Here is a 12,443-nt window from a genome sequence, read left to right as displayed (position 1 = left end):
CCCCCATCATCCTGGTATTGAGCAATGATTGGTTTGATCATGCGGGGGTTACATCGCAGGATCAGCGGTCTAGAGATTGGAAGACAGGCAGTATGTTTAGAACGAGAACGGGATTTAATGACCATGTCCAAGCGTCTATATCGGAATGTATATAAATCCCTCCTGGCCCCCTTCTACTTCTCGTTCTCTATCCTCCATCTCTCGATATTTCTAAATACCAACCCTCAAATTCTACAATATGAAGCTTACTTTCGCCACCGTACTGCTCTTCCTTGGCGTCGCCATGGCCGCTGCGGTACCTGAAGCAGCTGCGAACGATCCTGTAAGTGCCTACCCAAGCGTGAAGCATAATTGCATCGTACGATTGCTGATATGACCACAAAGCTTGAGAAGAGATGCACTGCCTCTGGTGGCTACTGTGCGGCCAACTCGGTCTGCTGCTCAGACTCGTGCATTGGCGCGCTTAACAAATTCGGCGGCTACTGCTCTTAATGGGGATGAGAAGATCAGAGGATGTATATATCGAGCCACCGTGAATTTGATAGCTTGTCTATAGCAAATATCTACTATTTCGGATTATGAACGTTTCTAGGCAACATGTAGAGGCTATTCCTCCCAGCTCGGCCAACATGTGGTCTCTGAATCGTATCTGAATTGTACCCTTCTGAGTTCCAACCCCTCTGTTTTTTCGACTTCAGATAATATGTGGCTCACCGGAGCTCACATGCATACAGCACAGCTAATATGATTCTCCACCGAATCATCGACTCTCGCCACCACCGCTTTCTCCCCCGCGGTGTATTCAACTCCCTCCGGTGCGGTATCTTGGAGTGTCCACCCCGCGCATGGAGGCCAGGACAACCAACAAAATCCTGGTAAACTTAGGACCACGCGGTGAAACGCGGGGTTGTTTGGGTCCTTGGGATGCGAGCCCTGGACCTGGTCGAACCCCCAAAATGACCCCAGCCAGCCATGTACAAGCAGAAGGGGAATGGCGCAGGGCGCTTCAGCACGAGCATGTACGAAGTGGACCTTGACATTTTCACTTCAGTGATGTAGTGGGGAAACGTGTTGGGCTCGTCCTAAAACCTCATAATCATCAAAGGTAGAATCTGCTTGTTCGTTTTTCATCTGGCTATCTTGGAACCAATAAAAACGTTAATTGGCTCCTGAATATAAGGACACCATCTTGCGTCCAGCACATCTGCAATGGACGCAAGCAGCTTCACAGGTCTCCCTTCGAAGTACCAACAGTCCTCCATGTCCTTCAGTATCACGCAGTAATATGCAAGTAGTATAAGCGCCCCGGGATGTCGCTCAGATAGCAAAGATATAAACGCCACCTCAACACGCATCGGCCACACAGCAAGGACATTCCACATATTGACATTAGCCTTGCTCTTTGCACGCTCAATGTACGCAAATGACGTAGCTAATGCATGTGCAGCAGACTTATAAATCTTAGTGCTTTCGTCGGACCAAGACCCGTCACTCGGCACGAGAGACACAAAGTAGTCCAGATACGGCAGATTGTCATTTCCGACATCGAACTGTTCTTCCCAAGCAGAAGCTAGTGCACTTGCCGGGCCACTTTGTATTCGGTCCCAGACATCGCAGAGCATTGAACAGCCGGCACGGATAAAATGCAGCCATTGGGGGAGAATTAGTTCTGGTTTATCCGCATTCTCGTGGGTTTCGTCCACAATGAGAAATGAGTTGGTAGTGTTTTCAGAATCCGTCGCGAAGGAATAAATGATCAGTAGGTATGCAAATGACATGATTGCGTCGCAGTTTTTTTCATCTGGGTGGTTGATTGCATAGCGAAATTCGGGAAGCGCCGCGTCTTGGTGAGCACATGCTCGAAGGGTGTATGTCTGGCGCTGTGGACGATTTAAGTACGCCATGTGTAGTGCTGTACAGGCCAAGATGCCTCGCAACAGGAACGGGTTATTGTATGCCAGGTCTGGCACAACGTCGAGCCAGATTGTCTCTGTCGTTTCGTTTGTCACAAAGCTCTTGTAAGACGAGGAAAAGTAGTGGTCCAGAATTTTGACATCGATTGGGTCCAAGTTGTACCTTTCTCGGATACGTCGGTTATGTTTCCCAGATATCTTAGCCTCATTACCGCCAAGCTTGGTTGATGAATAGGTGTTGGTGAAGTATCGTAGCATATTCCCTCGAAAGAAAGATTGTAAGGGAGTAGCACTCCAGTCAACATTTGAGTAGCCCTTGCGGCCATGCTGAGCAGACCAGTGGGTTTCCATTCGCTTAGTAGACGCGCAAAGGTAGCCGCATCCTTGTGCCTCACAGCACCATCCCTGCTCAAGTGGCAAGTAGGGCAGAGGGAACTCCTTGGGCTGAATGGACCTCACTTCTTCAGGGCTTTTCAATTTGAGTGTTTTAGCGTATGTGATGAATGGACGTCGCTGGTTGCTACGGATATGGTGGATATCCTTCAAGTGCCGAGGAATGGCTGCTGGCTGGACTGCGTAGTGGCAGGTGGTACAGATTAAGACTTGATGAGCGGGGCAGTAATGGAGCAGTTTCTCCGGTAGCAGAGAACCCTTTCTCTCAGCATCCATTCTCGCTTCATTGTGCTGCTAATGAGGGCGAGATGATGCTCTGAGGTCCCTTCAGCCTGGCGCTAACCGGAACGGGACCGTCCGGCCTGGGTTCGCCGCTTCACTCAGCGCTAGCCCGAACGGGACCGTCGTTCTCAACTCGCGGTTTACGTGCTTCAACTTTATCGAATTCTTAATTCCGATGTCCGTCGGGCAGATATTTGGCCGTAGAGTATTCAACATCAATCCCGAGATCATGGGTATAAAGCCTGCCGTCCCCTCTATCCGGAAACCCTCGAACTACAAACTACATTCCGCAGAATCAATCTTCTAGGCTTCGATTCATTCCACACCCCTATATTGGTCACTTCTCTATCATTGTTTTCCACAATGCCTTCTAAATATCAACGCAGTGTCCTCATCACCGGTGGCACTTCAGGACTAGGCTATCACTGCGCCTTAGCCATCGCTCGCAAGCGTCCAGATTACCAAGTCATAATCGCATCCCGCTCAGACCTCGATGCCTCTGCCAAATCCATTAACAAGCTCCTCAACCAAGAAAATGTCAGTTTCCTACGACTCGATCTTTCCTCCCTCGCACAGGTCCGCGCCTTTGCCGAGGAATGGAAGGCCAACCAATTCCCGCCAATCCAGTCACTCGTCTTCAACGCTGCCTTACAGTTCCCTGCGGCAATTGAGTACACAGAAGACGGATTCGAGAAAACTTTTGCCATCAGCCACATCGGGCACGCACTCCTTTTCTCCCTCTTACATCCCCATCTTGACGAAACCGCGCGCGTCGTGATTGTATCCAGCGGAACACACGATCCCGCTCAGAAAACCGGCATGCCTGATGCGAAGTATACTTCCGCTGAGGAATCCGCGCACCCACCTCCCCTCTCAGCCAAAGAGAGCGGACGCAAGCGATACTCCAGCACCAAGCTGTCTAATGTCCTCTACGCATACGCCATGCACAGACGCTTTGCTGCTATCAACGAGAAGAACGGGAAACATTGGACGGTTACGTCGATGGATCCTGGTCTTATGCCAGGGACGGGCTTGACAAGAGAAGGCAGCCGAGTTGAGAAATTCCTCTGGCTGCGTGTCTTGCCGCACATCCTCCCGCTTTTGCGGTTGCTTGTCTCGCCGAATATTCATACTCCTCAGGAGTCTGGTGAAGCGCTGGCTAGGTTGGCTGTTGGGGCTGATGTTGAGGGGGTTAGCGGTGTGTACTATGAGGGCTTGAGGGAGATTAGGTCTAGTGATGCGAGCTACGATGTGGCGAAGCAAGAAGATCTGTGGAAGTGGACTGTTGAGACTGTGGCTTGTGATCATCAGGAGAAGATGGCATTTTTGTTGGAATAGGTGTTTTGGGGGTTGTATGTCATGTTTCTGCAATTCTCCATGTACATCCAGTCAGTCCATATACCTAGTATTACTTTATTGCTGTACACGAGCGGAAGAGACGCATATGGAAGTAAGCTTCCTGCAAGCCGAGATCTTATCGATAACTGCTGTGCACCACCACACCCACTCAACCCCCAACCCACCAAAGCAAGCAAGCAAGCAAGCAAACATGCCCCCCAAATCCAAATCCAAAAAAGCAGCAACAACACCTCACCACCAAAAACAACCCGCTAATGCCAATACTACCCCTCCAAAGTGGCCCCCGCTTCGCCCCCTCCTCCCCCCCCACAGACCTCACCCTCACGCCCCTCGTCCCAGACCAGATCTACCTAATCCGCAACTTCCTCCCGGGAACACTCTGCAAGAACTACGTGTCATTCCTCGCGTCCCTCCCGCTCACCACTACCCCGGGCAAGCCCAAGAAAGACGAGGCCGTGCGCGTCAATGACCGGTTCCAGATTGAGGATGCGAGGTTTGCGGAGATGTTGTGGGGGGAGACGGCGTTGAGGGAGCTTGTGGTGGAGAGGTTTGATGAGGATGATTATGACGACTCTGATGAAGAGGACGACAGGGCTCTGGAACGGGCGCACAAAGCACACAACCTTTGGGGCGGGACGCCGCTGGGGTTGAACTCGAATATTAGGGTGTATCGCTATTCGCCGGGTCAATTTTTTGCGCAGCATTGTAAGTCACTTGAAGGAAGAAGCAACACAGCACAACACCTATACCTAAAAAATATGCCAACGATCTATCCGCCTTTATATGCCCACACTTATATGCCCACACTTATATGCCCACACATATATATGTATACTAACATATATACCCCAGATGACGAATCCAAGGCCCTAACATTCACCTCCCCCTCAACATCCAACCCAACACCCGCGCGTACAACCTGGACGCTCCTCATCTACCTAACTTCCTGCACAGGCGGCTCAACAACCTTCTACCCGGACGCGACGCGGGCAAATCCACATCCAGAACCGATCTCCGTGGCCCCTGAGACGGGGCTGGCGCTGCTTCATCGCCATGGGGAGAGGTGTATGCTTCACGAGGGGAGTGAGGTGGTTAGTGGGGAGAAGTGGGTTTTGAGGAGTGATTTGGTTGTGGCGAGGTAGTATTATCCAATCATTCAAATAATGAACTATATGAATAGGTGAATAGTAAGGTAAATAATCTACATTTGGGAAATACGAAAGATTGGATTCGGTGGAGTAGAGTTGCAAAAAAGGAAGTTCAGATTGAACACGTTCTTCAGTAAGTGGGTTCTCGGTCCTGCTCAATTGAAAATCGAGTCAGGCAAGGTAGCAAGCAAGGAATCACAATCCAGCAGAGGATCGCGAGACAAGGACAACAACAGCAGAAACAGTTATGTAGATACAGTTCAGGATCATAGGGAGTGTGTCAAGTTGCGAGGTGAAGGGGGTAGGGCAAGAAATATCAAAAGAGAAAACCGTCAGATTCATCAGTTTGAGGAGACAGCAACAACAACTGCAAGAGGCAGACACATTCTAAAGGGGAGGTCGGGCCCAAAATTTTTATCTCTCCCGCCCGTTCAATTGCATCAAATATCGTATCACATTCATGAAGCAGAAACAGGAGACTTGGACGCATCCACTTTGTACTCAGCCCGCCGCATGATATCCTGCACGGGACCAAGCAGCCTCTTGAACCCATCCCGGCCGAGCCGCGCCACCTTGACTTCGGTCTTGGTGACGATGCTCGCCGCTCGAGGCTTGTCGTCCAACAGTGCCAGCTCCCCAAAGTAATCCCCACGGCGGTACGACTTGACCGAACCTTCGACGCCGTTCTTGTGCGCCTCGGCCTCGCCGGACTCCAAGAGATAGAATGCGTCGCCGGGATCGCCTTCTTGGATGATAGTTGAGTTGGCCGGGTACTTGATCGTGTCCAGTGCGTCGGCGATCTTGGCGCGCTCGTAGGGCTTCAGTGACGAGAGCAGAGGCACTTCCTCCAGGAACGCTTCGTACATGCGGCGCCGCTGGAATGCCGAGTCCATCAGGATGCGCCGGAAGGTGATGCGGTCCAGCGCCCATAGGGTGCTCTTTGCGTCTGTTGACACCACCGTCGCGGCGCGCGGGGCGTTGTACATCAGCGCCAGTTCGCCAAAGGAGCCTCCCGGACCGGTCGAGCTGACTTTGTTGCCTAGGCCATCGGCACCGGGTTGCACAGAGCCAGACGGATGAATGTAAATGTCAAAGTTGCCCTTTTCCACCACGTAGAAGTAGTCTCCGGCATCGCCTTGCGCGATCACTTTGATATCCTTGGCTGGAATGGGCTTCTCGACCAGCGCATCCAGCACCGTCTTGAATTGATCATCGTCGAGGTGTGCGAACAGGAAATTCCCACTGACGGCGGTCTTCAGCCGCGCCAGCTGCTCGTCCGTCTTGGGGTGGTGCGGAGGTGTCCAGCTGTCCGCCCCGGCAGAGGTGGGATTTAACGACTCTGCAGACACAGAGGTCCGCCGACCCAGCGCGTAATTGTTGGGGAACCCGTGCTGCTGCGCGGAAGCTATCGGGAAACCGGGTTGGTCGCCGTCTCCGCCGTGACTGCCCGTACCCTCCCCAGACCCGGACTCGAAGGGGCTCCGACCAAATAACGAACCACCACTAGCGCCTCCTCCTTGTGACCCTTGCTCTGCCGCATCGCGTCCGCGGTAGACAGGTTCCGTCGGGGCGCCGGCGTTGGTATTGCGAAAAGTGACATCGGTTGGTGACGTCACTTCGAATTCTTCCTCCTCGGAGATCTTTTGGATGCCCGGCGACTTGTCCGTCTTGCCCGTGCTGAGGAACGGGTTGGTACCCGGGAATGAGTTGTGTGCCATGACTGTGGCGACGCTGGGGCCGCTGGGGCCGCGACTCCGGCCACACTGGGGCTAAGCGGAAGCGGGATTGGACAGGTGGCCGTGTGGGATGAAGGCCTGACGGAGGTTCTGGTGAGAGGGGTCAGAATTGTCACAAGAGTGATTGATGCAAGGGGGGTTATATAGTCAAGAAGGAAGGAAGGTGGGCAGAGGGAATAATTTGGGGCAAGACACAGATCAGGAGGGGTTCTCCAGATCCGAGTGGGGATTGGCAGGGTGTCGTGTCAGTGCGGGATGGGAGGCTGCATGCAAGACCTGCGCTGCTCCCATGACGGGGAAGCGAGACACCTACCTTGGGGGGATCCTGGGGTGATGAGTGGTGGGAGGCAAGATGGAGGGTGGAGAGAGGTGGAAGAAGAAGAAGAAGCGCCCCAGACAAGCGAGGTAACTCCAATGGGGCCCGAGAAGGAAAGAAGGAAGGGAGGGGTCGTGGTCTGAGCTTGGGCGATCATATCGCCTGTTCCAGTGACTAGTTGGGACTATTAGGTGATCGACGTCACTATCCGACGGAGACACCGGATGTGTCGAGGGTTCCAGGTGCCTTCTAGAAACCCACTATCGCCACCCGCGGGTGGTGTCTTGAAGTCATCCACTGCTCCTTTCGGCTTGCGGAGCTCCTGGTCGACAACAATTCCATCCTCAGGGCCCGCCAGCCACCGCGTCGATCCCCGTTCCGTGGTCCTTTGATTCGACAGCTCCAATTCCTGGCAAACCCAGTCAACAGAATCCAAGCTATCTAGATAGGAGTCGTCGGCGAAGGAATGGGTGTGTAGTGTCCGTCAAGTAAAGACTTGGTCTGTGTTCCCCCCACCGAATGACTAGGCCCGCCGCTCGAACTCTGCCCAGCCTCACTCATTATTCACACCCTTTTTTTTTGGCTTCCCTCTCATCCCTTCCTTCACCCCCTTCTCACCCCCTGCCAGCAATGGGAACCTTCACCTTCCAATGGTGAGTGTGTGCGACCGGCAGACTCTCCTGCCGGTGCCACCGCAGATTGGCGTGCTGACCACAGGCTGCAGGCCCTACAATGCGACCGAGGTGTATGTCACCGGCACCTTCGATGACTGGGGGAAAACCGTCCAGCTCGACCGGGTAGGCGACGTTTTCCGGAAAGAAGTGTCGCTGCCTGCCACCACCGACAAGATCCAATACAAGGTGCGTACTATTTAGGTTTAGGCTTCAACTGCTGTCTCCATGACGCATCGCCCTGACGTCACTGTCCGCCTTTTTTGATATGAATAAAGAGAGGGGTGGCTGACTGGTTCCCGTTTTCCCCCAGTTTGTTGTCGACGGCACCTGGACTACAGACAGCCGTGTACGTGAAGAGACCGACGGCCATAACAACGTCAACAACGTGCTTCTACCCAACGAGATCACTCCCGAACCCACCATCATGTCCGGTGTCACCCCGGATTCCACCACCGCCGCCCTGGCGGCCGCCGTTCCCAAGGAGGAGCCGAATGGCAGCTTGCCGGGCACCTTCCCCGACACCCCGGGGCAGGAGTCGGAGCAAATGCTGTCCGTGAATCCCATTCCGGCCTCCGCCGGCATCGGCAATCCCGTCAAGCTGAACCCTGGCGAAAAGGTTCCCGACCCTGCCTTGACCCATGGCAACACCGTCCAGTCGACCGTCAAGCTCGACAAGGAGTCCTATGAAAAGGGCGACAGCGTGCCCCTGGCCAGCGCGGGCTCCCAGAACCACGCCACCGATACGGCTGGGTCGAGCGCCTTCGCCGTGCCCCCCGTGTCGAAGAACACCATCCCCGAGTCCAGTCTGCCGATGGGTGGAGGGCCCGCTCAGCGCGCCGCAACCACCGATGCGGCCGATCCTGGTTACACCATCCAGTCGGCTGCGCCAACCTCCACCACGGCGGCGTTGGCGGCCAACGTCCCTCTGGAGAAGACGACCAACGGCGATCCTGCTCCCGCCAGCGAAGTCCCGCAGATAGTGAAGGACTCGCTCGCCGAAGCCCACAAGGACCCCGAGGCGGCTGCCAACAAGCACGCCGTAGAAGAGAAAAAGGACGTGGAGCGGGAGCTACATAAGAAAGTGAGCGTGGAGGAATCAGCCGGCACTCCGGCGCCCACCGTCTCCGCAACCACCCAGCCCACTGCGCCAGGCCTCGCAGCGGTGGCAGCCATGGGAGTAGACTCCACCGATGTGTCTCCGAACACGACTCCACCCCCCGGCCGGGCGGCTGCGGCACCGACCTCCGCCCCCGGCGTTGATACCAAGGCCCCTGTGTCGGGCGTGGGCCAGGAGCAGATCCAGGCTCCGTCTGGTCCCACCGTGACCACGGGCGTTGCCTCCGCGCCGACGACAGAGACCACCACGCCCAAGAAGACCCAGGCTCCGGCGCAGCAATCGGCTACCACTGAAGACACGGCTGCCGTCTCCACCGATGCCAAGGAAGAGAAGAAGAAGAAGCGCCTGAGCGGGTTCTTCAGCAAGATCAAGGAAAAGCTGAAATAGTCATCTTACTAGATGGTGTTGTTGTGCTTTCGTTGTTTCGTCTCGCTTCGTTTTTTGACTTCATTATCTCCCTTCGTTTCTTCGCTTCGGTTTGTGAACGCTTCTGTTAATTGAACATGGATACCTCACTCTGCACACACTACACGCGCCACTGCATCCTTGTGTTGTTTTTCGTTTCCAGCCTATCTTGTTGTCGTTGTTGTTGTTGTGTGTTTTGTCTATCACCAGGAGACTAGGTTAGTAATGGGTTTACGATCTGACTGAAAAAGAGCCCGTGTCCCGTTTTATAGCTTGGTATAATTCACGTCCATTCTTTTCGTTCTTTGAAACTCGTACATATAATGCTCACCATCCACCCGACAAGCCGTATTTTATTGAGTTGCTTGAAGAGCTCCAGCCTAACTAAGCGTCTGCCAAAAGAAAATTGGACTGAACAAGAGACTCGTTTGTAAATTAATCGTACCACTTCTAAAAGTCTGAGAGTATGATATGGGATGTATATGCTCGTGCTCAGTAAGAGCGGCGGCCATAGCTGCCACCCCATCCCTTGTGTAAAAGATTAGACTAAATTCGTTCGAAGAGAAAATCGTTCAACACTTTAACAGCATTGCGAACATTAATACATTTCAAGCCGTAAACGGTGAAGATGTCCGCCGCTGTGACACAATTTGTGTCGACGCGGTGGAAGTCCAAAACACCCGTCGAGTGAGTAGAGTTGTGTTTTTACTGCGCAGCTGCACCAGGTCTCTCACCACCGGAACCAAGAGCTTCATATAGTCGAACATCGGAACCACCGCCATGAGGACCGTCCCCATGACCACCAGAGGCCAGCCAGCGCCAGTGGGCATAGAAGGCGGCTAGTTGCCTGGGACATTGTTTGAAAACTGGTCACTAGGCACAGGAGCTTAGGATCCAGGCATTGCTACAGACCACTGAGCGTGGTAGGATCTCACTAAATTAGTGACCATCTTACGGTGAATCTCGGTAGTCTTCAATCAGTTTTCCTCAACTCCACTTTAAATACAAGCCCCAACTCCTCACCTCAGCCCGTTAGATTGGTATTGCATTACTGACTTGCCCATTTAAGTGCACGGGGTACCCCAGCATACTGATAACCATAACCACGTCAGCTCTCCGTCCCACATAAACGAACTAGGTGCACTTAGATAGACATACTCTTTTCCCGTCTTGGTGAAGCCGCAGCCACAGAAGATGGAAGCGGGCCAGCAGATCACCTGGTCATCAGTTAGCTAGACAGCAGCCAAAGTAATATCTGCCTCGCTCACCGCAGCCACAACGGTGGAGAGGAATCCTACGGAGTAGGAGGTGGTTAGATGGATAGTAATTAATATTGTGGCAAGGATCGACGCACCTAGTGTCGGCCCAACCACCTTACAGTGGCATGGATTCTGATCCGTGCCGCATTGGAAGCAAATAGGGAAGATTGGGAAGAAGGGCACGTCACACATCTTGCAAGTGGTTTTCAGTAGTAGACAGGAAGATGATAAATGATAGTAGACAGGAAGATGATACTGATTAAAATGCGGTCTTCCCCAGGTGTGCCGTGGTTAGTTATGGATTCTATCATGATGACGCAGGAGACCCGATCGGGTCGCGGATCGCCGGATGCAGAGATCTGTTGATACAACACTGGCTCATAGGTCCAGAAACCGTTCTTTTCCACTCAACTTCGATCGATTCTTCGATTCACAGTCCATTAGTTTGATAAATAATGTAGTTCAAGCCGCTCAGAGTATAGATCGACTTACATAACCCCCTTAGTCACCGCGCCGCTCGCGTGATTCGCCCGGTGGGTCACAGAACCGCTGGATGAGCTGAAACCCCTGAACAATTTCTGGGGTGGATGATTGTTTCGGATCATTGCCACAACTGATTCTTCCTCAATACTCGCACCACAGACACAGACAGACCCAAAATGGCCAAACACAACATCGTCCCCCTCATCATCCTCTTCCTCGTGGTCGGCATTCTCGCCGCAGTGGGGTATGTTGCCTACTCGATCGCCCAGGGCGTGAGCAAGACGGCCCGCGAAAAGATGGAGCGCAAGCATATTGCCATCACGAAGGATGGAATGAAGGTGCAGGTCAAGGAGATCAATGATGAGGAGTACAAGGATAATACGCAGAGGTGAGACATACAAAGCAGAAGGGAGAGAGTGGTGACTGACTGGATGGTGATTGCAGTGTCCTCGTCAACATTTGGAATCACACTTCCTTCCCTGCGTACAAGTCTCGGCTGTGGGATATGTCGGGCAAGGATGAGAAGACGAAGAAGGGTGCTGAGAAGCGGAAGGCGTGAGTTCTGTGTTCTTCCTGAAAGGTGGATTGGTATATGACTGACTCGCTTTCGATAGGTATGCCAAATGAGCGATTCCTTTACGGGTGTAATCATGGACAGGTTGACCTACCACTGTTCCGTACTGTCTGTACATATGCACGTACTATTTCTGCCTCTGCGTTGTGCGCAGAAACACAAACCAACCCTCGATGCCCGTCTCCGAAGTATGATAATGGCTTTATGTCTTGATACAATCTATCATCCCCCACACTGAGAAATCCCTTGGATATGGCACCCCCGATCCAGTTGGGTGCCGGGAATCTTCCTAAGTGCGGCTCTTGATTCCTTCTCGTCTTTTACTACAACGGTGTTTTGCACATCCGTCATACGGCTGCGTTGCTGTACATATTTTTGCACATTTTGATCTGATTCTGGAGAAACAAATGGCTCCAATGCAATACAATGCGATTGATGTCTCTTTTTTTAAGAGAAAATGTAAAAGAAAATAAGCAAGCCTTAATCAATGTCTCCAACTTTTTAAAGCAGCACCGAGCGCTGACTGTCAAGGAGGTGTTTTCTGCTGCTGAAGCAGCCTCTTGACTCGGTATTCGAGCGGCCAGGTAGAAGCTCCGCAAATAGAACTGGGTTGATGGGAATCTGAAGATCTGGGCTTCCAGACGACGTCCCAGGAGTCTCGTTAGCAGGTGGTGAGGGCCTAACTCATGCCTGCAAACTAAAATACGCCTCGTGGAGCGTCATTAAGACTCACTCGAGTCGTCAAATCCAGTGAATTAACGGGAACAAGCATTTGAGCTTCAAT

At 52.8% G+C, this 12,443-nt stretch overlaps 9 protein-coding genes across 9 annotated transcripts; 4 read left to right on the top strand and 5 right to left on the bottom strand.

The window, feature by feature from the left end:
- Window positions 1-1,127: 1,127 nt before the first annotated feature.
- N7510_011325 (uncharacterized protein) lies at window positions 1,128-2,582 on the bottom strand (the record flags this gene model as incomplete). Its single annotated transcript, XM_056983250.1, has 1 exon — window positions 1,128-2,582. One exon carries the CDS (start codon window positions 2,580-2,582, stop codon window positions 1,128-1,130), a length of 1,455 nt encoding a protein of 484 aa, XP_056828744.1.
- A 369-nt stretch (window positions 2,583-2,951) lies between these two features.
- Window positions 2,952-3,926, top strand: N7510_011324 (uncharacterized protein; the record flags this gene model as incomplete). The annotated part of the gene is made up of 1 exon (XM_056983249.1): window positions 2,952-3,926. One exon carries the CDS (start codon window positions 2,952-2,954, stop codon window positions 3,924-3,926), a length of 975 nt encoding a protein of 324 aa, XP_056828743.1.
- Window positions 3,927-4,201: 275 nt separating this feature from the next.
- Window positions 4,202-5,089, top strand: N7510_011323 (uncharacterized protein; the record flags this gene model as incomplete). The annotated part of the gene is made up of 1 exon (XM_056983248.1): window positions 4,202-5,089. One exon carries the CDS (start codon window positions 4,202-4,204, stop codon window positions 5,087-5,089), a length of 888 nt encoding a protein of 295 aa, XP_056828742.1.
- A 464-nt stretch (window positions 5,090-5,553) lies between these two features.
- On the bottom strand, window positions 5,554-6,813 carry N7510_011322 (cyclic nucleotide-binding domain-containing protein; the record flags this gene model as incomplete). The annotated part of the gene is made up of 1 exon (XM_056983247.1): window positions 5,554-6,813. The coding sequence occupies one exon, from the start codon at window positions 6,811-6,813 to the stop codon at window positions 5,554-5,556; it is 1,260 nt and encodes a 419-aa protein (XP_056828741.1).
- Window positions 6,814-7,334: 521 nt separating this feature from the next.
- N7510_011321 (uncharacterized protein) lies at window positions 7,335-7,708 on the bottom strand (the record flags this gene model as incomplete). Its single annotated transcript, XM_056983246.1, has 2 exons — window positions 7,335-7,588; window positions 7,672-7,708. The coding sequence occupies 2 exons, from the start codon at window positions 7,706-7,708 to the stop codon at window positions 7,335-7,337; spliced, it is 291 nt and encodes a 96-aa protein (XP_056828740.1).
- Window positions 7,709-7,777: 69 nt separating this feature from the next.
- N7510_011320 (carbohydrate-binding module family 48 protein) lies at window positions 7,778-9,325 on the top strand (the record flags this gene model as incomplete). The annotated part of the gene is made up of 3 exons (XM_056983245.1): window positions 7,778-7,800; window positions 7,872-8,007; window positions 8,132-9,325. The coding sequence occupies 3 exons, from the start codon at window positions 7,778-7,780 to the stop codon at window positions 9,323-9,325; spliced, it is 1,353 nt and encodes a 450-aa protein (XP_056828739.1).
- A 626-nt stretch (window positions 9,326-9,951) lies between these two features.
- N7510_011319 (uncharacterized protein) lies at window positions 9,952-10,432 on the bottom strand (the record flags this gene model as incomplete). Its single annotated transcript, XM_056983244.1, has 2 exons — window positions 9,952-10,182; window positions 10,400-10,432. The coding sequence occupies 2 exons, from the start codon at window positions 10,430-10,432 to the stop codon at window positions 9,952-9,954; spliced, it is 264 nt and encodes an 87-aa protein (XP_056828738.1).
- A 143-nt stretch (window positions 10,433-10,575) lies between these two features.
- Window positions 10,576-10,794, bottom strand: N7510_011318 (uncharacterized protein; the record flags this gene model as incomplete). The annotated part of the gene is made up of 1 exon (XM_056983243.1): window positions 10,576-10,794. The coding sequence occupies one exon, from the start codon at window positions 10,792-10,794 to the stop codon at window positions 10,576-10,578; it is 219 nt and encodes a 72-aa protein (XP_056828737.1).
- Window positions 10,795-11,261: 467 nt separating this feature from the next.
- Window positions 11,262-11,644, top strand: N7510_011317 (uncharacterized protein; the record flags this gene model as incomplete). Its single annotated transcript, XM_056983242.1, has 2 exons — window positions 11,262-11,473; window positions 11,530-11,644. 2 exons carry the CDS (start codon window positions 11,262-11,264, stop codon window positions 11,642-11,644), a joined length of 327 nt encoding a protein of 108 aa, XP_056828736.1.
- Window positions 11,645-12,443: the final 799 nt, after the last annotated feature.

Source organism: Penicillium lagena (assembly GCF_028827675.1).
Source record: "Penicillium lagena strain IBT 129212 chromosome Unknown utg000008l_segment0_segment0, whole genome shotgun sequence".
NCBI classification, from domain to species: Eukaryota; Fungi; Ascomycota; class Eurotiomycetes; order Eurotiales; family Aspergillaceae; genus Penicillium; species Penicillium lagena.
The sequence above is the reverse complement of the archived record's forward strand: the minus strand, read 5'-3'. Positions and strand labels throughout refer to the sequence as shown.